We start from the raw sequence: 25,520 nt of genomic DNA, 5'->3' as shown, positions 1-25,520 counted from the left end.
TTCAGCATCTTAGCTGTGGAGGGCAGTGTCACTGGCCCTCATATGTGGGATCCGAACCAGGGCCCTCTGGCGTCCCAAGCCAGCTCTTAACCACCGCGCCACTCGGCCGGCCCTAAATCTCAGCTTCTTCATCTACAAAGGAGGTAGTAAGAATTCTTAGCTTGTGGCTTGCTCTGAAAATTAAATGAGTTTCTGTATCTAAGTAGCTTAGCTAAAAGCAGTGGCCATCGTCAGCGATGCTGTGGCTGTGGTCATTACAAGTTTCCATAAGGGTGTGAAGAGAAAAGCCTGCAGCCTGGCCATTCCCTGCACTTGCAGCTCCTTCCACCTGGGTCACTGTCCCTGCCTCACAACCAACCCTTTCCTGACCTCACAGGGAGACTCAGTTCGGGCTCCTTTTCTGGTGGGTGTTTGCTGCCCACATTCAGCAGCTGTGTAATGGCCCTGACTCTTTCTGTCCTTGCAAACCCGTCATTTCAGTTCTGGCAGCACTGATTTGTCTCTTCCCCTCTCTGTACTGCCTGAGAGGTGGGGTGCTGCTCAGTCCTGGACCCTCCAGCTTAGGATGTGGTGTTTGCTGCTCAGTTAGTACTGGATGAAAGAAGAAACAGTGAGGGTCGATTGTTTGAATAAGATCACATGCTTCCGTTTGACTCCTCAACATTAGTTTATTGGTAAATAGAATAATAACTCTTTTCTGTTGGGAGCTTCTTTTAATGATTTTGCACCACACATTTATCTAGTATATTTTGGGATGATACGATAGTTCTAACATTAAAATAGAAAGATAGACTTCAAGAAACCTAAATTTAATTATGAATTTAATTGTTACAACTCAATAGAAAATTGAGTAATAAAAATCGGTAATAGATTGAGAAGGATTGCACCTAATATTTCTTCATTTGGAAAGGCTCTTTTTTTAAGGAGCTCTATGTGTCTTATAAACTGCCATGGAAAGTTGAAACTTTGGATTTCTAAGGTACTCTGTGAACTGCTAAGAGAAACTGAAAATCTGAATTTCCGTGGAAGTTCCACTGTCATTTTTAATGACATGGCATTAGTATAGATGTGTACGGAGTCTGAGTACTATGTGAACCTAGTTGGTATGTGTTTGAACTTGCACTAGGCCATAGTCTTGCCAAAATTTAGAAAACCTACATAGAAAAATCCCCTTATCCCTGTGCCAGTTTCTCTAGAAGCCAAAACTTTTCATCATAACATTCACCTTCCTGCTTCACCTGCAAAAGAACAAAGCTAAAGTTATTGAAATGTGATAAATCATGATAATAATCTATCTAAACTATATGAAGCCATTACTGACTAGCTCATGTGTGTTATTACTGGAGAACCTGGCATTACTTGGTGTTTTGTGATAACCTTACCTAGATATAGGGGCATGGATAAAATTGTCTCAGCAGTGTCTCTTAATTTTGTCCTTTTTTGTAGTCTTTTAAAAGTAGATAGAGGCTTTCATTGAAGACCAGAGAGCATTAAAACAATTTCATTACTTTCTTCAATTTATGACATCTTTCATCTGTTCATTTCAAAATATTTATAAAGATCTCAGGAGCTCATTCCTGTAGATAACACTTAAATGAAGTTGGAAAGTGACATTTCAGTAAATATAGTACAGAGAAACTTTTGATTTAGAGCTGTGGCATAATTTATAATTGTGTGGCTGAGCAAGTTTCTAAATGAAAGTGATCACCACTTATTGACAACCCAAATGCATATCTGGTGTGTTTCTTTTAACTGATTGTGTACCCTGTGAGCTAAGTTACTCCCCTCTTCTCTCCCCATGAGCCCCAAAATAGCTTTATTAATAGGAATATGTGATGTTTATGTTGTTAAAAAAAAAATCAGGGTGGTCTTAGATGTCTGTCTTCCATTCTGGCATTTCCCTTTATACAATCCTTTTGAATTTTCTGTTTAAAAAACTGGCATTATGATAGCTTTTCTTTGGACTAATGCCTGGGTCGCATATTGCAGCAACAAATTAGGAATGTCTAAGACGTCCCCCAAAGAAAAATGTTTGTTATGAAAGTAGAGCCGATGTGACACTTAGAATTAGAGCTTCTTAACTTGTCTAAATGACAGTTAATGATCTTTTTTTTTCTCTTTCTTTATTATTATTTTAAGGAAGGGGCAGAAAGAATGAACAGAATACCCAGGGGCTGAGGTTGGGTTTGGTTTAGCAACCTGTTAGATGTCAAATGTACTCTACTGATAATACATCTTTTGTCTCTTTTTAGGAGCTAATTTTGTTACTCGAAAAATTAGCCGGTCAGTAGCTAAGATTTACCTTGGACAAATGGAGTCTTTCAGTTTGGGAAATCTGGATGCAAAACGAGATTGGGGCCATGCCAAGGACTATGTGGAGGTAGGAACTAACTCATGCTCTTAAAAATACCTGCATCAGCTGTTGTTTGAAATGCCAGGCTGCTAGTGGGAACGCATGACCTGGAGTTGGTAGCATGTTACATTTTCTAATGCAGATATGTTTACGCTCATACTACTTTCGATTTAAGCCTAGTTGGTTCAGCATACATGTCGATTACATTGAATGTTACTTGAATGAGGAAGCATTTCACAATTGTTTAATTATTTAAAATGTGCCTGCCAGTGTTTTGGATGTTGGATGAAAAAAAGGTTTGAATGGCCTTCTTCTTCACTTTCTAAAGATTTTTTTCAGCTCCCCACTCTTTTGCACCCTCTCCCTTCTCCATGCTCAATATACATGTAACTAATCTTGAAAGAATTGTTTGGTGTAAAGGTACTAGTTCTCAGATCTTTAAGAAATATTACCTAATTTCAATTTTTATAATCGAAGACCTTCAGATTTACATTATTCTACTAAATTACTCTATGAGTAATATTTTATGGAGCTTTTGGTTCCTGCTGCTTAGGAGTCTGGTTATTACCCTACACATTCTTAATGTGTGGCTTTGCACGCCCGTCAACTTTCTCGGTCAGCTAAAGAGAGACAGATGTTAATGATGCTATTGCAGAATAATGGATATAGTTGAAGGGAAATTCAGATTTTTACTCTTGGGTTTTAAATACATATTAAGTTTTGGTTTGAGTTTTACATGTTACATATATGTAAATAGTGTGATTTTTCTTTAAATGAATAGTTACATTTTGCCTTGCCTAATTAGTATGCTTTTAAATATCTCTGGTGGCTCTGTGGCCAGACGTGAATGAGCATGTTAGTGACATTGTCATTTTCCCTGGAGCCTGCTTGTTCTTGTGTAGGTTCTTGCAGATTTCCTGTGCTCAGGAGACTATTTCTGTCCTTAATGATTCCTCTCTGGGAAACCAAATCTGGCTTCCTTGGTCATTGATACGATTCAAAAGAAATGTGAACATTTACAGAAAAAAACCTAACAAACTGTTGGCTGGCTAACACAGAGGTTAGCTGCAGCAGTGTTTGTATTTTTGTTTATAACAATAAAAAATGTGTGTTAATGCCGATTTTTATTTATATTATGGACAAAAAGTTTTCTGATTTTAAATTCTGAAAAGCACAACATTTACATCATTTAAATATGTTCTTCTGAGGTATAATTACAGAGAAGCATTTTATGACAGTAATCCTTAGGTATAGTTTAAGAATATTACATTAAAAAATATATAAGACCACACTTTCAGAAATTACAAGAAAGTGGGAAAGAAGGAGATATTAGCAAGAGAAGCTGAAACTTGCTTTTGTCTAACCTATGTGGTCTTACCTACTTAAAAATATGAGGCAAGTTTTGTAAAAATGCATTATTTCTTCAATATCATTTTGATGCATAGCCCTTTAGCTATTTGAATATACTTAGAGCTACAAATATATAGAAGGCTTTTTATCCAAAATCTTGTTCTCCAAATTCAGGAACCAAATAGATCAAGTGTCATTCAATTTTACTTTACATTTGTACACTGGGGTAAAGAAAAAAGTTTGTATTGGAACTCAGAAATAGATTTTGATAGTGAGAGAAACAATATCAAAATGTTAATAATGCTTATTACTAGTTATATTTATTTTCTTCTTTATACTTCTATATTTTCCTTATACTTGGCATACTTATGTATACACTTTTAAAATCAGGAATAAAATAAATGACATTTTAAAAATAGGCCTAAATATCCACCAAGAAATGCTTGAGACTGTTGAATAAATCCATAAGTGATGAGAAAATCTTGGGTGAGCTCAGCAGATCTGGAAGGAGGACCCTGCTGTCATTCACTCCCCAGGTAGCAAGGCTGGCACTGTTCCTGGATATAGCTCACATCTTGGTACAAAGGGCCCACATTTGTATTCATTTAAAATAAAAGTATTTTATAAACCTTTTGGTTTAAAGACTTCACAAAGAATTTCCAAAGGATGTCATTTTGAAGATTCCTTGACAAGATGGTGTCAGTATAGCATGCCCAGAAGCCAAAATATTCCCTTAAGAACAAGATGTTCTGGACTATCAGTGAAAATACACAATTTTCACATTTTACAGAGACACATACAAAATTAAGTCTTTCTCTGTGGCATTCAAGACCTGATTTGTTCCACAATACAAGTGGGTTTTTCAAATTGAAGATCCCCCTAGGTTCCTGATAGTGACATGTGTTGATGATGTAAGAAGCATTTTATAGTTCTCATTTATGGGTTCTGAAAGAAGTCTTAATTTTTTTTTTTAAGATTTTATTGGGGAATTGGGGAAGGGGAACAGTGTTGGGGAATTGGGGAAGGAGAACAGCCAAGTTGTTGTCCTTCAGTCTTACTTGTGGAGGGCGCAGCTAGCTCAGCTCCAAGTCTAGTCATCCTTCGGCTGCCCAGCGGCGGCTCACCACTGCTCAGCTCAAGGTGCCCTGTTCAATCTTAGTAGTTGTCGGTGGGTATAGCCCACCATCCCATGCAGCAATCTAACCGGAAACCTTGATGCTAAGAGCACACGCTCTAACCACTGAGCCATCTGGCCGCCCGTTGGCAGCTCAAGGCAGCTCAGCTCAACATGCCTTGTTAAATCTTAGTTGCAGGTGGGCGTAGCCCACCATCCCATGTGGGAGTCCAACCAGCAACCTTGTTGTTAGGAGCTCGTGCTCTCACCAGCTGAGCCATCCTGTCACCTGCTGGCAGCTCAGCTCAGGCACAGCTCACTAGCCCATGTGGGAATCGAACCGGCAACCCTGTTGCTCAGAGCTGACGCTCTTAACCAACTGAGCCACTCGGCCGGCGCTTAATTTCTTGATTTTTAGAATAGTGTCACTATAAGTAAGAATTCAGTTTGCTATCTCATTTTAAGAAATATTACCATCCTGTGCATTTCTAAATGCATTAAAATGAATTACTTCACAGACTTATGACTAAAAGTAGATGTTGCCAAAATTAAAATAAAAAAGCATAAGAGTGAAAAAAGAAGCAGTGTTTGTTTAAAATGCATCTACATTCTAGTCCTGTGATTAGCCTCTGAATGAAAAAACCTTGGTAGGCACAGATCAAGCAACTCATAATAGCATCTCATTTACACACGTTTTCATTTGTGTCATCCCTGTCACTTACATACAGACATGTAGTGGTAAATCTTTAGATTATACCACTTAGACTTTTTTACTTATGGGTGAATTTTTATGGTGAAGAGTGTTTGACAGACAGGGTGTAGATGATCCCAGCTGTGTCAGCAATTTGCTCCTCAGCCTTAGACAGGTTTTATATCTAAATTTACCCATCTGTGAAAAGGACATAATAACAACCTTGTAAAAAATTAGCTTTAATGTGCTGTACCTAACATGATTAGAATCTACCTCTGACTTGTAAACATTTTTGTAACAATTTATACAAAACCACTTCCTGTTGCTGAGTCAGGTTCATTAACATCCATTTATAATCTTTCCTAGATGAAAATGATTTTAAAATTATTTGAGTGTGTAAAAGGTATTTCAGTTTGAAATAAAGAATATATACTTCAGAATAAACAAGTTGTGCAGTTACATCTTTTCAAATATTTTATTATAAACACTTTAAACATACAGAAACATTAAATGACTTTTAACATGAATAGCCATGTATGCAACACCCAGATCCTAAAATGAACATAATTTTTGTTGCATTTTGAGAAAAAAGTATTTCAAAGTTGCTGTAGTGCTAATGGTTCAGAGCTATAAATCCTCAACTTACACAAACAAGGGTAAGCAGATTTTTATATATCTTAGGAGATATAGTCAGTTGGCAATTCAAACTTTTAAAATATTTTCATCTTTGTAAAATAATTGTGATACCACACAACCTGTTCTCATGCCTGCCTATCTCCATGTACATTGAAGAAACTCTTCGTATTTGTGAGAATACCTGGGGGCTGTATACCACATTCGAACAAATTCACATAGTATTGTATTAGTGGTCCTGAAAATTGCACAAAAGAGAACCTGTAGCTTCTCTGGATGACATTGTTCCTTCAACATACTAGTATCTTCTGTTGAGTACTTACCATGGCCTTTGTTCTAGTTGCTACAAATGACAGTCTTCTAAACTTTGTCCAAAGCCAACTAAGCCTGCACAATGCTGTATTGCACAAAGGTAAGCCAACTGCTTTACTTTAGGACTGACTTCTCAAAACTTATGGTAATGTGCACTGTAGCCTGCCCAGTTTCTCAAACTTACTTACCTTTTCACCATTTTAATAAAAAATAGGTATTAACATCTGGCAGTACAGAGTTGGGAAGTGGCGCCATACGTTTAAATAAAATTAATGGTAACAGTTTGGTTAACAAGGTCTCACTGTGATCCCACCTTGATAGAAAACTAGCTGGAACACAGCGGTAGCCCGAAAATATTGAGACATAGGCTAATTGATAAGGACTGGGATGAAAGTATCTTTAAGCTTTCACCACTCACAAGCTGGTCCCATGCTCTTGGAATACACAAGTAATCAAGTGACCTAAGTCTGAGCTCTTTCCAGGACTCAGTGAAAAGCCATCACTGCCAACAGCTGACCATACAGATGTTCCTGAGCAGCTCTGCTGCTCCAAAGGCAGTCCAGGGGGGGTTCAGATCATTGGGTGACGTTGGCGATTCATCTGAATTTTAATATTATATTCACACCCTTTCTTTCTTTCTTTTTTTTTTTTTTTGGCAGGGAGCACAGATTAATAACCAAAAGCTACTTATAGAAATTAAAATAATAATTGCCAAATAATTATTGGGCATTTATTATGTGACAAAAACTTTACAAAGGACTTTATATACATGTTCTTACAGAATACGTACAACAGTCCTGAAAGATAGAGAGTATGTCCTCATTTTATGATCAGGGAACTAAGGGTTAGAGAGTTTAGATAACATACTCACCCAAAACCATGGCCAGCAGAGCTGGAGGAAGCCAGCACTCCAGTCCAGGCCTGATACCTAAGCCATGTTCATAACCACTCATTTATATTGAAATGAAGAGGGGAGGGACATTAGCAGTGCAGCCTGAATAACTTTCCATTTTCCAGAGAGACAGAAAATTAAGCTTCTCTCACTTTTCTCTTTTTGCTATAAATAGTCCAAGGGGAAAAGAAGTATCTGGAAGAAAAGAGCCTGGCTGAGACAGCTGTCAGATCTCGCTGAACTTCACCAGCAGTCAGACTGAGTGTATTAGGCAACTATGGAAAGGTTGTGTTTGGGGGAAGTGGGTACTTAGGTGTCCATGGCTTCTAGACGAGTTCACCTTCTTTATAGCTTTCATTTCTCAGCTGGAAAGAGACCTGGGGAACACTGAGAGCCTCCAGCTGTGGGGAGTAGACTGTGGACAGAGTTGGGAGAACTGATCACTGTCTCCCAGCCCTTTCTTCTCATCTAGTCTGCAAGGAAAATCTTGATTATTGCAATAGCATCAACAAACTTTGTCTTTTTCCCCCCATATTCCAGAGAGTAGCTTAGTTTTTTATTGTGTTTGAGTTCTCTAAGTGTTCATGGTACCAGCATTTATTCTTCAGTAAGGCCTCACTTAACGGAAATGCAGAAAATCGTAGTTGCCTTAAGTCCTTTGGCCAAGTCTTGATCACAACAGTGGCCATGCTCCCAATTCCCAGAAACTGTAGGCCTTGTTTAAATTGTTGTTTTAATAATTGAAGCCTGCACCATCCATATTTCTAGGATGGATTATTCATTAGCTTTTCATCTATAGATAATTTAGAAACATGGAGGTTGGTGCATTTTTAGATCATATTTTCAGTTCTATATTTAAAAAAAAAAAGTAGCTCTTGGCAAGTGTATGTAAGTACCTGTGTGAAGAGAATGAAAATGAATACAGAATGGACTTGCATATTCAGTAGATACGGTGCCTGTAGAAATGGATTATGAGACTGTGTAAATGGCATTTAGGTTCTAATGGGTAGCGATTAACCACTTAAGGTGGAAGCTTGTGCTCCACCCTTACGCTGTTGATGCCAAGTGTCATCATACATGGTGGATCACAGAGTGACTGCTTGTACCTAAGAAAGGATGGCTCTCTTTCTGACAGTAAAGTCCTTGGAAAACAGTGGGGAAAGCTGCTTTTTCCACTTCGATTATGATGCTCACTCACTTGCATTTGAAGTGTCATCAAATTCCTGAAGCTTTTCCTTCCACCCCAGGTGGGCCTGCCCAGACCCTAGTAGCTGAGCCTTTTCTTCAGTGGCCCCTGGCCTTTCTCTGCCCCTCCATCGTCTCTTCTATCATGGGTGTCTCTCCCTTCATATCTGCTTCCGCCCACAAATGAAAACCATCTATTTAATTTTAATAACAAGACCATACATGTGATATGGATGTAATTGCCTCAGAAAAGATGACATCACCTAAATTTAGTGATGATTTTGCCTATAGCAGGTATATCTTTAATATCACATGCTTCATTTTTACATTAATACACTCTGGAAAGGACAAAAAAAAGTATTTGCAATCGGAGTAGTCTTCCTCTTAGTTTCATTTAACCCTTGCCCACGAACACTCAGAAAATAATCTCTCTCTCTGAGCCTCTGTCCTTCTCCTAAGAGTCAAAACGCTCATTTTTAAATTCATTCTAAAGTATTGTTTGGCTTTATCCTACTTCTTAGTGCCTTATTGCAAGAAATCATTTACTAAAATTACGTGTTCTGTCCCCACAGAGTCCTGGCGCTGTGGCCCTGCTCTGTAATTTCTCAGACCACTTGCCTTCTCCTTGCTGCTGTCCCAGGAGCCCAGGAGCCCAAGAGGCTCCCAGACTTGGCCTCAGGGGATCCCTTAATACAAACGTGTTAATTTTGCCTTTGCATCCAAAGCCACAAAGCAAAAAACATTTACCAAGTAGAATGTTCCGCAAGCCAAAGACACACATTTCATTTTCTGCTTCTGTTTCCTCCATTCTAGAAAAAATCTCTTCTGCTTATTCTCTGCCATGGAATCATAGCTGTGAAGTCTCGGGGATTCTCCTGATTCTTTCTTTTAGACAAAGAAAAAAGTATGATTCCCCACTAAGAGTGTTGGGTCATTTGCATTTGTATAATCTGTTACTCCTTTTTCTACCTGTTGACTTTAGTAAAGCTGGGATAACTGATGGCTTTGTTCAGAACATGTAGATAGGTACTTGGGCAGCTCTCTGCAGTGGGTACTGTGACCTGTCCCACTGACTGTCTGCTCTCCAGGACAGTGGTTGTGAGACCAACAGGCAGATACCTTTAGGATAAGGCACTACTTCGGACACTTTGTTTGGAATAGATATTGTGCAGGAATCAATGTTGGACAGTTCGACTTGCCCGTTAAATAGCTTTAATGACTTTTATCCATGTTCTGTCCTCTGTGCCTTATTGGAATTAACGAATATTCAAAAGCCACTATCCCCTTGGCACCAAATGTCCAAAGGGTTCCCTGTGTAGCTTTTAGAGTTGCTCCAGAAACTGTGGCTGTAACATGCATGCAAGCTAAGTATACCCCAAATGGATGAATTTGGAGTACCGCTAAGTGAAGATCCCCTTTTCATTTTAGAAAAGAAAAAGATAGACTTAGGTTTCCACTAACCCCAATTATAATAACTCTCAACTGCAGTTTTACAGAAGCCAAATTATACCAGGGTGCCAAAAAATATATACAAGTGGACACTTTGGTCAGCGTTGCTCAAGCAGTAGTTCGCCATGATCAGAAGTGTCTGGATGTTGATGGTAACCACTTTGAGCACCTCTTGTAATTGCAGAAGTCAAATGTGACTTGTATTCATATTTTGTTATCGGTATATATTCAGTATTACAATTTAATAGTTTTCCTTTCTTAAAATGTATATACATTTTTGTGGCACCTACTGTATAAAGGCAAAATTGATAAACCACTTGCAAAATTGTCTTTGCATTGTTGATTTAACCCTCACATGGAAATTGTTAGTAAATTTCATAAAGACAGAGATGGAATTACTCCTTAGTATGACTTCCCCAGCAACGTGTCAGAGTTATGTCAAATGTTTTAGATCACTTTGGCTATGTTTTGTCATTTTATAAAGAGAATGGTTGGACCTAAATCATGAATGCTCATTACTTCATGCATAATTTGAGTAGACTCAGATCTCTGAGAATAAAATTGTTCTCCACAAACACAGGACATGATGTGGTTAGTGACCTGTTGCCAGTCCCTCAGGGAAACTCCTTGAAGGTGGGACCTGGCTGTTATTACTCTTTGTTGTAATTGCGTCTCCCGCATGCGCGGTAGAGAACAGATGCCCAATAAATACTTAAATTTAATGGAACCTCCTTATCTGAGCATTTCTTTATAAAATTTATAAAAATGAATATGTATATAGGAAATGCGGTTTATTCCTCTTACTGTTAACAGATTGTCTTCTATATCAGCATAAGACATTTCCCACTGAATATGATCTTACCCAATTTCGGCTTTAGTTGTGATGGATTTACCTGATTCCAGCAAAATGTTTTCAAGGAATGCTCTCTCATTGCATGCAAACCATAAAGGAAAACTGAAAAGTGCCCATATATTCTCATACTGTGGTAAGTTTCCCAATTATGTCTAGATTCTACTATTTTTAGCCTTTATTCCTACTTTTAAAAGAAAGATATCTGAGCATATGGAAACAAATAGAAAGAAAGAATGATTACACTGGCCCTGACTTATAAGACAAAATTTAAAAAATCACAAAAGTAGCATTTACAAGATCCCTCAGTGTGACTGGTAACACTGCCATCTGCTTACTCAGAAACTTCTTTGTGCAATCATCCCTTCCCCTCAGTTTTCAAGAGCCTTATTTGATAGAGTATTCTTCTAGATAGAGCGAGATTTCCATCACAGATTTTTTTCTGGAAAACCTTCACTCATCCTTTTCTTTCCCTTGCTTTATCATGCCTCCTGGTCTGTAGCCCCCTAGTTACACACACACACGCACAGGCACACTAGAAGCAGGTCATTTTCTAATAGTAATGGCCTTTTTTTAAATACATGTAAAAGTGAACTTAAAGATTCTTAGAGTTATTTGATAGTAGCTGTAGAAAATCTGCAAACTGTGCAGTTAGAAGAAAAGAGAACCATTTTGCAGTATCTTTGGGGGTTCTATGAGTGCATCATTTCATTCCCTCCCCCACCGCACATTACCCAGATGTTCAGAGCTCAGATCCCTGTTCCCAGCTGGGCCTCCAGCCTGACTCATGGAGTGGAGCCCTGTGCTCAGCCCCAGGCCGTGGTGTGTGGGTTGCCTGGGTGGAGCCTGGGGAGGCAGGTTGCATTCCAGGAAGGTGACCGTGGCCATGCCTCTTGGCCATTTTGTAAACACAGCCACACAATACAATACTCATCTGGGTGTGGTGGTGACACCTCCCTCCTTTTATCAAGTGCAAAGGCAAAGATTGGAATCCAGGGGGCTTCCTGGTTTCGTGTTTTTGTTTATTTTTTAAGTGTCTCTTTTAGGTCAAGAATTACTTGCTAATTTTCATTCGATCTTAAATATCAAGTTTGAAAACAAAATACAAAGAGCTTTCACTAGACCTTTTCAAACCCTTGAAGATTATCCTTTTGTATTTGTGTTTGCTTTATCATTTATATCTTTGGATTTGATCCTCCCAACCAATGTCAGCCTCTGAGTAGGAAAGCAGGAATTATTATTTGCATTTTCCATATGAAGAAGCCAGCTTTGAAAGGAGAGGCCCTGGCCGGAAGTCCTGCTGTGCTGAGCAGTGAGCCCTGCAGGCCACCTTTCTTTCCATTGCAACCCCTGTGTTCCTGTCACACAGCACAGGGCTTCTCCACTGACGCTTGGTGTATTTAATCATTCCTGTGAGATTTTAAAGCCTTTTTTTCACTGACTTCAAATGTTGTCCATTTAACAAGGTATGCTTACTCCTCACTAGGAATTATAAATAAACTAGCACTCTCATTAATGGCTTTCTTAGAATCTCTACTCATCCTGTGAAACAAAGAGCACATATAAGAGAAACTGAGTTAGAAACCATAAAACATTTGAAGAGCCAAAAGTTAAAAGGCCAGGTCATATATCCTAAATAGGAAACTTCCTCTGAAGTAAGTATTCATTTAATAGTTGTACAGTCATATAATTTGAAGAAGATATCAACTCTGCACAGGAAATACAGGTTTAACAGAAATCATTTCATTTGATACTTATCTTCAGAAAAACTGAAGAAAGAAGTTTGCAAAAATGGCTTGGTGGCTGAAATTCCATTGCCTTTTGTCAGTGGCAGCTGAAAGCTTTATTGTAGTTAACTATCTGCAAGAGCCTTTGGGAAACGAAAGCATCATTAACTGGCTGGGCCCAATGAGTCATCTGTTAAAATTAGCCCTAATGAATTACCGGTTTGCTTGTTTAATTACGTGTGATATAGGGCTCAGCGTGTTAGGATGCTAGTGGAGCTCAAAGAAATTACCTTGGCTTAGTTAAGCATTTCAGTAGGAGCTTTCCTAATTCACAGTGCACTGACATTCCCTCCACTTCCTCCCTCAATCCCCCCTCCTCCTCTCCCTCTAGCCCTCCCCGTAGCTCTCTCCCTCTCACTTCTTCTTACTCCTTCCCTCCGTCCCTACCCCTCCTTTTTCCCTCCTTCCCCTCTCTTTCACTCCCTGTCTCTCTCAGGTGGTAGGTGGTGGGGGACAGTATCACAGACTCTTACTTCAGAGTATTGACAGTGTCTCTAGCATTAACCACCTGACTTGGCACAGAGAAGGCCCGCTGGAAGCATCATGAACTGGTGACGTGCCCCCTGCTGGCCAGCACCTGGCACTGTAGGACAGCATGACTGAAGAGGTGGCTGCTGGGCTGCTTCTCTTTTCTCCTCCAACTGGTTTTCATGCAGAATGGACTAGTGAAACATCAAGAGAATAAAGGGCTAAAGTACATGAGAACCATGATTATCACATGAGTTTCTGTTAAATATCCAATGACAGTTTTTGCACCAGCAAGAATTTAAAAATCTTCAGGTAACACTAACTTTCTGTCTTCATTGTGTGTTTGAGAGGTGGCTAGCCAGTCTGTGTTTGAATAACTGAGAAATCATTGTCCCCGGATGGCCCTTTATTTTTGAACTATTCTAATTGTCACTTGTTGTTTTTAAAAAAGATCTTTTCTGAATCTGAAATACCATTAATTAAAATGTAATTTTAGTGCCAAGTTTGATACCTTACTGAGTACTTAATTACATAAACTATTTGACACCCTTTACAAGCTTACTTTCACCAAGATAGATGCTGTTATCCCTTTCCTCCCCCAGAGACAAAAAACAAGAGTTGGAGAGAGAAAAGAACGTCATTAGTCTCGGAGGGGCTCTGTCCTTACACATATCTCTCTAGCAGCCCTCCCTGCATTGAGAGCCAGCTCTGGGCGCACCCCTGATTGGCTCTTCACCTTCCACATGGCTCTGGTCCTCTTGGTGCAAGCGGACAACCTCATCTATTTCTCCATCAAAACCATCAGTGTCTCCACCGTGGAATAAAGGCTGGTGATGGGACCGTGACATTCAGGGTCCTGCCAGTGTCCCTCATGTCCCTTTTTGGCTCTGTCTAATCAGGGCACTTCCTGCTCCCCTGTGTGTGCCTGGTTCCGGTTGGGTCCTTGGACAGAACTCAGCCTTGTGCCTGTCATATCATCTCCAGATTCTGCTGGGCCTGCCCCCCATCCTGACCCTCCTGACCATCCCCGGGGGTCCTGTAGCCCCTCCCCACATTCATATGCCTTCCAGTCCCCTCCAGAGCCTTTATCCGAACCTGGCTGGGCAGCCTCTAGCCGACACACAGCTGCCCCTGTCTGTGTACCACGATGACTGCCTTTTGCCCTTCAGAACACCTGAAACTGGGGTGCTTATTGAATGAATACCTGAGAGTGACTGAACTTCAAAACAGATTAGCTTCATTGGTTTCTTTAACTTAAAAACGGAAGCAGCTTCATGCATAACCGAGCCCAACCTCTTCGCCCAGCAGGTAAAGGAGCTGGTTATTCATAGACATTTACTGACTGGAGGTCAAACAGATAGTTCAGAGTTTGAATTCAACTCCAGTTTTTCATGGTCTTCCCACTACAGTGCCTGTCAGATCACGTGACTATTGAAAGTGCTACATGATGAGTTTTGCCATAGTTATGGAGACTGGTCATTTGGGAATTTATGCTTCCGTTAAGAGTGACACTCAGCTGCAGTGAGAGGGCCATTTGGGGTTACTTTTACTCACTATCAGAAGTCCCGGGCGAGGTGCAGGCCGCGACGTGATTCACAGTTCCAGGTTCAAATTTCTGATCATTCCTTCTCGTGACTCCAGGGTCCCAGCACCCTCCACAGCCTCGCCGTCCTGTGCAGTGCCCCCAGGGCTGGTGACAGGAAAGAGAAGGCTGCAGGTCTCTGGGTGACCAGCACTAACTCTTTCTTAGCCAGAGCTGTGGCTCGTGGCTGCTCTGCTCTGTAAGGGCATCATAGCTTTGCACACTCTCCTTCTGGTGAAAGAAGACGAAAGAATGAATGGGTGCTGCAGGGGACACATGCCTCCATCCAAGTGGTGTTTGCAGAGGCGTGGCTGTGCACTGGCCACAGGGAGGGGGGCACGGAGGGGGGCCAGAGCCTGAGACCCCCCCATCCCCACCCTGGGAGTTTGTGTCAGATGCTGTCCCCCCTACATTTGGACTTCATGTGACTGTGAACAACCACATTAACCGGATGTGCAAGAAATCAGAGTGCACATTGTAGTCACTTTAGACTCTGTATTTAAAGGTTCACTTTTTAAAAAGTGTTTGTGATAATCCATAGGTGCTCAGCCTAACCCAAATCATATGCTGTTGTTTTCAGGATTGCCACAGCACCTATTTCAGGATTGCTAGCAGCTTTTCTCCTCATCAAGATATGGTATAGATCAGGGGTCAGTGAACTGCGGCTCGCGAGCCACATGCGGCTCTTTGAGTATGTCCGTCTCAAAAGTTTCCCTGGTACGATTCGTCTCAAAAGTTTGCCGACCCCTGGAAGAGTCAGTCCTGTCCCTCACAACAATTTAAAAATTATTCGAGAGCCATAAATATATTTTTACATAATCACATTATGTGAAGAATATCCTTGAAAAGTTTTATAAGTGAATCTATGATAGTTTTATTTTCATTTTCAATTTGATTTCAGAGCCTGCAGCTTGCGAGCCGCAGTTTGCTGACCCCTGGCAGCTCTTCTGTCTCAAAAGTTTGCCGACCTCTGGTCTAGCTCAACTATTTTATTTTTCCTTCCTTTTTCCCCCTACACCCATTTACTGGTGTAGATGGAAACAATGCAAAACTATGCTTGTCTCATTTACATAAATCTTCCTGTTAGCTTTCCGTTTTACCATATCTACATTTTTGTGTGTGACCTATTAGGGCTTTTTTGGTTTTATAAAGAAAAAAAGTGCTTCCCTCAGCAGAACCATCTGGCCTGGTTTCCTGTTCCTCAGCAACTAGATGTGTATTCTAGCAAGGCCAGTCCTGCGGTTTTCTGAGTGCTGCTGTTACACTGGTGGTCTTAGAATTCAAGTGGAGTAATGGAAAAGTTATACTACAGGCTTCTTTCAAGTCTAAAGTTTCCAAGGTGAAAAAAAATGCTTATTATTGTCATTTTTGACATATATTTTTTTCTCTAACTGGAATTCAGTCTTTTAAAAAGAATTACACCATTCTTTTCTTTGAGGAAGAAAAGTTGCTTCTAAACAGTGAGCTACCAATTTTGCATGCCAGCAAACTGAGGTGACTGAGACTATAATGAAGAAATGTTTACAACATACAAGATTTCTTAAAGGGCCAATTAACAATAACTAGTTTTTCTTAATTGAGATACAGTTGACATAGCATTATATTAGTTTCAGGTGTACAGCATAATGATTTGACATATATATGTATATATATATATGTATATGTGTGTGTGTGTGTGTGTGTGTGTATTGCCAAAAAAATGTATACATTTTAAGAAAGGAAAATACTATTAAAATTGTAATACCATAAATGACACTAGCATTCATTTGATTAACGCTATCTTTTGAGCAAACATCATACTACACATTGCTACCGTAATTCAGTTCAACTTCAAAAAGTAATACATAGATAACATCTCTTAAAATGTGTACATTTTTTGAGCACCCCCGGTATGTATATATAATCACAGAATGATCACCACCAATAAGTGTAGTTAACATCCATCACCGTATATAGTTAACAAAATTATTTTCTTGTCATGAAATCTTTTAAGATTTAGTACTCTCTCAGCAACTTTCAAATATACACGATAGTATTATAACTCTAGTCACCATGCTATACATTCCATCCTCAGGACTTATTTATTTTTAACTGGAAGTTTGTTCCTTTTGACTCCTTCACCCATTTTACCCACCCTGCACCCCGTCTCTGGCAACCACCAGTCTGTTCTCTGTATCTGTGAGCTAGGTTTTTGTTGTTGTTGTTGTTTTAGATTCTACACATGAGAGAGATCATACAGTATCTGTCTTTCTGTCAAATTTATTTCACTTAACATAATGCCCTCAAAGGTCCACTGATGTCAAAAATGGCAAGATTTCCTTCTTTTTTATGACTGAATAATATTACATTGTCTATATATGATAGTTTTCTTAAAGAATCAAATAGCAACAATAAAAGATCAAATTAACAATAGTAACAATAAGCAAATTTTATAACTGAAGGACTGTACTGCTTAGTTTCTGTTTTGTCTGATGAAGGTGAGGTAATTAAATCTGCTGTCCAGAGATGATTTGTAATGCTCCCTTGGCCTTTCAGTGCACCCACAGATAAACTGGGCACTGGGTACATTTCCACAAAGCTGTGCATCTAAGGAGGTCAGATTTTGTAGTTTGATGTTGTAACATTCCACAAATTTTGAAATTTCTGTAACCAAATGTGCACTATTTTTCATTTTCCGAAATGCTACTTTGTAATGTAACATTGTTTTCAGAAACAAAACAAATCAAAAGCCTTTTTAGAATCAAAAGGTTTTTATTTGTGTATGTGCCTCCCTCCCTCCTTTCCTTCCTTCCATGCATATCACATGGCAGATCAGATACACAAGCTACAGGGAGGAATACCACATGGCATTTTTTTTTTCTTTCTTCTTTGTAGGTATCATGTTAATTAACCAGTAGGCATTACACTTGACAAATTTTACGATAATCAATTTAAAGTGCTTATCCTAATGCCTAGCACATAGGAAGGACTCAAAAATGTTAGAGCCCTCTCCGAAATTCTTTAATTAGGTAGCTTCTTTTTAGTGATTAGGAATGATATGCACTCAAATAATGGACTGTGAAATCTCTGATTCATCCCGTAAGTTTAAAAAATGTAACCTCTGGCTTACTTTTTTAAGGAAGGGTTTAGAGACATTGAAAGAAACTCTGCACCCGAGGATTCAGTTACTTGTGCTGTTTCCCCCCCAGACGAGGCTGTGATTCCCCTGAGACCTTGCTCAGCCAGAATGCTGCTGGAAGGTGTGCAGAAGCTGAAGGGAACGCTCAGTTTTGAATTTAAGAGGAAGAAGAAAAGTTAAAAATTGAGGCTAATAAAAGCTAATGAGGAACATTTAAATCCTTCAGTGGTTCGATTTACGTTGCAAGTTGGTGTGGTTAATGCTATTATTATATGCGTGTGGCAGCATCCTTTCTCTGCTAAATTCTTTTCCCTTGAAAATGAGCCAGTGCAACATGGAAGGCATATCATACTCCTGTGATTTTTGTTCATTTTTTGGATAAATTCCACAGTTTTTAAATGGGAGAAAGAACATGCAGAAGGAAATTAAAATATAAAGGTCTGCTTTTGGAGTTCGGGGTTTTGTTTTGTTTTGTTTTTGCCATTTTCCCCTTATTTGACAGATTCGTGAATAAAAAACACAGATATCAGCAGACTGACCATTTCTAATTGTCTCTTTTTGCTTAAAACTTTATTTTAGGGTGGGAAACATTCTCCAAACCCAGAGGGTACATTTAATATGCCAGTTTTAATTTGCGAAGAATTACTTTTCAGTTGTAGGTGTTTGGGGATGTAGCCTGACTCAACATCCAATATTCATGGTCCAAAAATAGAGCAGCTAAACTTTCTGACTCACCTTCTTTGGGAGACATTAGCGTGTTCCTGGAGACAGTTTACCGAGATCTGAGTACTCGAATCAGTATGTAGGGAAAGGGTATTACTTTCAGAAACATTACTCTTGGATGGCCCTGTTACCCAGATCAAACAGTATATGGTTGTGCATGGCTGCTTTCTTTGTGTTAGAAATGAACTAGGTATCACTGCATCCCTGACTGCAGAGTCCAAGCTATGGAAGCACAGCCTGCCTCAGACCACCTTGAAAAAGTACTGCAGCTACTAGGATGAATAAATAAGCCAAACCATATTCATGCAGAAATCATCGCAATAGTCACAGAGGTTGTACGATGCTTCCAGGGAATGGTTAATGTAGTGAACTTCTTTGTGATAAAATTAATTCATCAATTGCCCTTCTCCAGAGTTATCAGTGATTCATCTTAAAAACACAATACCGATTTTTCTATAGCAACTTTTTAAAGTTAATATTCAACTCATCCAGAAAAGTCTTCTAGCACATATTTCCTAGAAGGAATTAACCTTCTGAGCTGCTTTTATTAGAATAAAATTATACTCTTGGAACTTATCTCTAAATGGAGCCTGAAATCTTGAAAAAAATTGTCACTACTGTGTTCTGGCCTGAAGACCTTTCATGGTGAGGACGGTGCCTGTGTGACCTCACACAAAGGCCATGTGTTGTGGTGAGCAGCACCCTCCTGCTCTGTTTGGGTCCCCGCCTCGTGCTGCTACTTACTCCTCTGGAGTGCCAAACAAATCACTTTACCATTCTGAATCTTAATTTTCTCATCTCCAAAGTGATGGGACTAGAGTTCTGTGCAGTGTAAGATTCATAATCTGACAGTATAATTTCAGTTGAATAAACGCTTTTTCCATAAAGCCTTATTTACCATCTAGTATAAAATTTATATTTTTCATAATGTGGAATATGCTTTTGTATTTGACACTGTGAAATCCCTAGATGAAACAAATCACTTATACAGCCCAATGTCATCTCTTTTTTTTCAATTTTCATCAGTTATTCTGGACCGATTTAAGCTATCATTTATTTCTTCTTCCATACCAGGATAAAAGATGCTGTAGAACATCACTATCCAATAGAAATATTCATACAAGCTACACACGCAAGCTATTTAATTTTATGCAATTTTAAATTTTCCAGTAGCTACATTTCAAAAACTAAAAAGAAACAGGTAAAATTAATTTTAATACTATATTTTATTTAACCCAATATATCCAAAATATTTAAATGTGTCAAAATATACATTATTGAGACATTTTATATTGTTTTTTCTGTATGAAGTCTTCACAATTTAATAACGTATTTTACACTTTACAACACTTCTCAACTCAGATTAGCCGCATTTAAGTCATGTTTCAAGCTGCCCCCTACCGTAGTGAATGCTGCAGTGGGAATTTTGCATATTTGTAGATTTAGAGTTTGCTTTCTTATACACAGAGTTGCGTGTTCTAAAATCAGCATTCTTACATATACTTATGGATTCCTGAACAAGCACATCTCCCAACATAGCCTGGATGCTTGTATGATGCCATTTCTTTGGAATAAGCAATTTGTTAACTTTTCTCTGTGGTGGTCATGTGACTTGTCAGTCCCGCTGAATAGCTGATGGGGACCACAGCCAGGCAGTCCCTCCCTGCTGAAAGGGGCATGCAGAAGACTCTCAGAGTGAGTTTTTGGGGAGGTTTGGGAGTGGCTGTAGCTAGCACCATGCACAGATGGACACATTTAAGCTTCTGGAATACAAATTACCCTTCAGGAAAAGCAGCCACACAAAAACCACCATGGTACTGGGGGCACCAGGAAAAAGCCAAGCAGCTTAAGCCTCAGAACATAATCCTTTTGCAATCCAGAGGATCCCAGATTTTTTTAAATGAAGGCCCTTAGAAAGCATGTAGTTGTTGACACAGGATTGACCATAAGAACAGAGCTTGTGACTTTGGGTCTTTCATGTAGACAAGACATATTTATTGTAACTTGTGTTTCATACAGGCAACAAGTCAAAGGCAAGTGTAATCTCAGTTGTCAAGTAAAATTCAGTTCTAGCCTAATTTACTTAAGGGCTTTAATTCAGACTAAGATTCCATTTAATTCTTTAAAACATTTTAGCTGCACCTTCCTGTAATGGTTTGTCCCACTCAATTTTGGAGACTGCCAAACTTCACTAGTTACAAAAACCCAAAAGACTTTGTTTAAAAGGAACTTCATCAAGCCTCATGGGGTGTTCTTTTTATTCTTAGGAGCAGCAATACAGGTCAATTAAATATTTATAAGTTCATTGGTATGGCTAATACCCTACATTTTCAGGTGAGTCCATGTCCTTCTTTCTGTTTACATAGCATCTTTTTTTCTAAGGATCTCAAACCATTTTTCTAAATAAGTTGATACAGTTTTTCTAATTTCAGAGATGTGGATGCTCTCCTTTAAGTCAGCCACAAGTCTGGGACAAATCTGGGATTTTAGCCCAGGAGCCCTGATTCCTGGATTTCTGCTCTTATTAGTTATTTAAATATATGAAGAGGCAGGATATTGCAGATCATTCCAGTACATGTCCAACTGTGTGTGAGGAAAAACCCATGGCAAAATCCAAACTTCTCCATATCTGTTTTATAGTCTTTGAGCTGAGGAGCAAACAGTTAATGCTTTAGATCACCACGTGTGTGAGGATCAGAGCGATAATCAGAAGAAGTAAATCAAGAAAAGGAAAGAAATGTGGCTGAACATAATGATTTACTTTCCATGACCCCTTTGCTCCTTTTTGGATAGTTCTGTTAGCTGGCTTGATAACATCAGAATGATACAATCTTTACTGAGTTTATCTCATAACCCAAATTACATGCATCTCAAAGAAAATTTATTTTAATGAATATTTTTTACCAAAAGAAATTCAAAGCAAAACCAGCAATACTTGTAAACTACATGGCAAAGAGAACTCTTAGGTGAAACTTTTAAGTAAAAAGTATAAGAAAATGAATATCAAAAATGGTATAGCTCACTCATTGATCAGGAATTATCTAATATAGGCATACAAAATATAATTAATAACCCCATATGAATTTAACATTTTGTTTATTTGTGTTTTCTGTAAAACGTATGTGCCCACAGAGGCCAAACTGACTCACAGGGAAGAAGGCTTTCTGGTTGGTTCTATGACAGCCTTGCTCAGAGACAGTGAACAAGTCACTGACGTTTGCTTTATGAAATTATTGGCCTATTCGTCTGGGGAAATAAATACACTATGTTCCATGAGAAAAGTGTTCACCTATTTTAGTTAAAAGACCCCTTCGAGGTGGAACATTCCTAGGAGAATTTATATTACTTCCCTTATTTTCATCACTGGGGTGGCCCAAAATAGGTATCCAGCCTTTGATTGTTAAACAAAACTTCTTTTAAAGATATATTTAGAAAGTTACCTCTGTATAACGCTTTGTGCCAGATTTGTTTTGTTTCAATTCTACTATAATTCCATTTTAAAAATTGGTGCACAGGACTGAGTGGTCCTTGATTTGTGAGAATTCATCCAGTGGTTTATCATCTCCCTCTCTCTCATATGGAGCTTGAAAATGTCTGAGTTTGTAGAAGAGCAGTTGAAGTTAATGTAGCTGCACACACAGACACAGACACACAAATGCACATGTGCACGTACTCGTACACACAGGCATCTGCCCTTAGAAGCCGACAAATCAAATGAACCAGTACCACATCTGCAAAAACAGAAATAATGGTGGGGTGAGTTTGCACAGGCTTATGGACACATTATCCTCAACATCAACTTCCTGTTCATAGATTGGCAGAGAAAATGACCGATCCTGGCTGCACGTGGCCAACAGCTCTTCCGTTTGTCCATGCACTCCCCCTCAGTGGTCAGACAGAGGGGATGCGTACCATCAGACCCCCACCTTCTCTGAGAATCTGGGTCTTCCATGCACAGGAGTCCCCTGCAGCAGGTCCTCTGCTCCTTCCTGCTGTGTCAGTGTCACTGGGCGAAGAATGAGTAGTGAAAAGGACCTGCAGCCTGGGCTTTAGGGAGCCCAGGACCCACAGGGAGCAGGAAACATTCTTTTCAGACCCCTTCAGCCCCTCTTGTTCTAATGATTAGGAGGCAGCTCTTTGGAGGACAGCACAATCCCCATGCTCTCCAGCACAGAGTTCAGGGGCCTCCACCATCTCCAACAGCTTCAGAATCTTTTGGAGAAACTAGGAGATCATAGAGATGTGAACAGAGTTTAATTTCCAAAATCAGTGAATAGGTGTGTTCAAATAATTTTGACTTTAGTTTTAAAAAAAGCCATAAAAATGACCACAAAGTTTAATTTCGGTGTGCAGTTGTTGATTTCAACTGTGGTTATTTAATTTAGTTATTTAATTTAATTAGCAATGAGTCTTCTGGTGTGGCCTAAACAGTCCCTAAGAATCTCAGGGATTCTGTGGATTTCCAAGGGCAAGGCTCGCCCTGTGCTGAATCCTGGCACACCACCCCTCAAAGCTGGCGACTGACCCTTAGCAGGAATGAGCGGCGACACGCACAGATGGCGTCCCTACATACACATGTGGTTAGGAAGCCAGCGCTGCAGTGTGATCCCACTCCTGTAAGGTCTCTACTGGGCTGCTTACTGAACAGTGCTATGGATTAACTTAAACGTCAGGTCTAACAGTTGTATTAACCTTGTCACAGGGTTACTCACTCAGTAGTTTTAGGCACAGATTACTGTAGCTTTAGGAGCACTTTCATAGATGGCTGTGAAGAAAGGGTCTGAATACTTTCCACTCCTGCGTGAGCGTGATGGAGGGCACAACTTGCACCCACCTGGGCGTTTTTTCTCAGAGACCCCTGCACACGTGTTCACAGACACCTTTGGGGTGGTTCTTACCTACCAACAGCCATGTATTGCTATGGAAAACAGGTGACATGGGGACCTTGTCTTCCTCTGTCCCAGTCTCTACACCTGTGTCTTGAGGCACCAGGAGTGCCCTACGTCTACTGTGGGAAGAGCTTTACAAGTGTTTCCTCTGCACCTCGAAACAGCCCTCCAGAATGAGGGTTTTTAATCCCCATTTTTCCAGTGAAGAAAAGGAGGCTCAGCGTGATTACGCAGCTTGCCCCGCACATGTATGGCTAGTGGCTGTAATGGAGTTTGAATATGTGTCGCCCATGCCATAGCGTACTGCTTTCTACTCTCTTAGGGCATGCCGCCTCTGTCACCTCTGTGCCCTTGTCCCCTCTCCTTTACTTACCCTCTCCTTTCTTTTGCAACCATTCTTTCTACCATTTTCTCTCTTCAGCGAACTTAACTTTGCCTCTAATGGTTTCTGGCAATTCTCCTTTGTCACCCCTGTGTTCCTTGTAACAACGGGCAGGAGCACGCTCTCCGGCTGCCGCCTTACTGGAGGCAAGGAGGAGGGCTTGGGCAGCCTCGGAGGAGCTGCGGCAGAAGCTTCTGCTCGCTCTCTTCTGAGCAGGCAGCCGCACAGCTGAAGCTGTAGAGAAGCATTAGCTGGATTTTCGTTCATGCTCCCTCTGTTGGCACGTGGGGTCACCGCCATTCTGATGTGGCCGTGAGTACAGCACCGGTGGAAGCCCAGCCAGGAAAGAGTACTGCTGATGGCTTTCCCATGACAGAAACAAATTTCATCAGTTAAGTTTGCTAACTCTTTTGTCTTTGTTTAATCAAATAACTGTCTCTTCTCTTGACTTACTCGGTCTGACTGAAAAAAGTCACATGGCAGACCTACCCTTATTTAATCAGCCAGAAGATATTTGGTGTGCTGAGGAGAGAAGACATCCGGGAGGATTTTCCTCCCTGCTAGGAAAGGGGCCGGGCTGGAGCAGGCTCCTTGCATGCAAATGAGAGTTCTGATTAACTGAGTGCCCCACTGGGAATTGTCCTTTCCCATAGATAAGGCTTGGCCTTCCTACTCTGCTGCAGTCAGCCAGCCAGCTCAGGAACCATTTTCTCTTCCCAATTGCACTTACTTTGTTTTGTACAATTTTATGTTATTTAAAGCTTAGATGTTTTTTTTTTTTAAATGGCTTTCTCAGAGGCTGTTCTGAACCATTTGTCCTGCAGCCCTCGGAAGTCTGGAGGTCCTGTCCTGACATCACGTGTTCTACATTCAACAGCGCTTTTCTGTTCTGAGCTTGCCCTCCTCCCCAGAGCTGAAATAAATCAAAGTTGGTTGAGACTGAGTCGCAATAAATCAAGACCTGTCCAGGACTGGAGCCTGCCCAGTCAAAATGTCATAGCTTGGCTTTCACTGAGGATTAATTAAAGGCCTGATATAAAGCCCAGATGTGCTTCAGGAGAGTAGCAAGCTGCCTAGTGGCCGCGTCTCCCCAGGTTTCTGCCCACCCAAGAATATGCTGGAGGAGGACGGGAAAGGCATCCAAGGCTGGGAGGACGCGGAGGGGGAGGGAGGCGCCTATCAGCACATCTGAGTGGACTTTATCTAGTTTGGAGAGAATAGAGCCAGCTTTCCAACAAGGAAAAAATTCTATCTATGTCAGGCTATGTGTATATAGTATTTAAATAGAAGAAAAATAAGTTTCGTTTAAATTGAGACAGAAGTAAATGAACCAAGTAAAGGAGCTTTCATTGTAAAAAATATGGTAATGAAATGAATGCCTAGTTCACACTGAGCCTGTAAATTTTTTAGGCCAAGGAAGCTGTGCAGATAAAACACTCCTGAGGTGTTTTTATTCACAGAAAGCTGAATGAGACAGGTTTAGCTTTTGGATTAGGATTTACTCCAAGTTCTTCCTTTAGTTTTGCACAATTCCAAATAACCACCTGAAAAAGGGCTGTTGATTAAATTACTATCGAACAGGTCTATATGAACGTGAATATGCAGCATGAACTAATTTTCTTTTTGAAGGTTTTTTTTATTGGAGAATTGGGGGAGGGGAACAGACAAGTTGCTGTCCTTTTGTTCTTCAGTCTAGTTTTGGAGGATGTTGCTTCACTGGCCCATGTTGGTATTATCATTGC

The 25,520-nt window shown here is 40.0% G+C and overlaps 1 protein-coding gene across 1 annotated transcript in view; it reads left to right on the top strand.

Moving 5' to 3' along the window:
* Positions 1–25,520, top strand: part of GMDS (GDP-mannose 4,6-dehydratase) — a 730,364-nt gene that overhangs the window by 346,320 nt on the left and 358,524 nt on the right. Inside the window, exon 7 of the mRNA XM_019663802.1 lies at positions 2,253–2,380. Within this exon, the coding sequence (XP_019519347.1) occupies positions 2,253–2,380 (128 nt within the window). The remainder of the gene's footprint in view (positions 1–2,252; positions 2,381–25,520) is intronic.

Source organism: Hipposideros armiger, unplaced genomic scaffold (genome assembly GCF_001890085.2).
Source record: "Hipposideros armiger isolate ML-2016 unplaced genomic scaffold, ASM189008v1 scaffold_405, whole genome shotgun sequence".
In the NCBI taxonomy this organism is placed as follows: Eukaryota; Metazoa; Chordata; class Mammalia; order Chiroptera; family Hipposideridae; genus Hipposideros; species Hipposideros armiger.
This window is presented reverse-complemented; position numbering and strand designations above follow the sequence as displayed.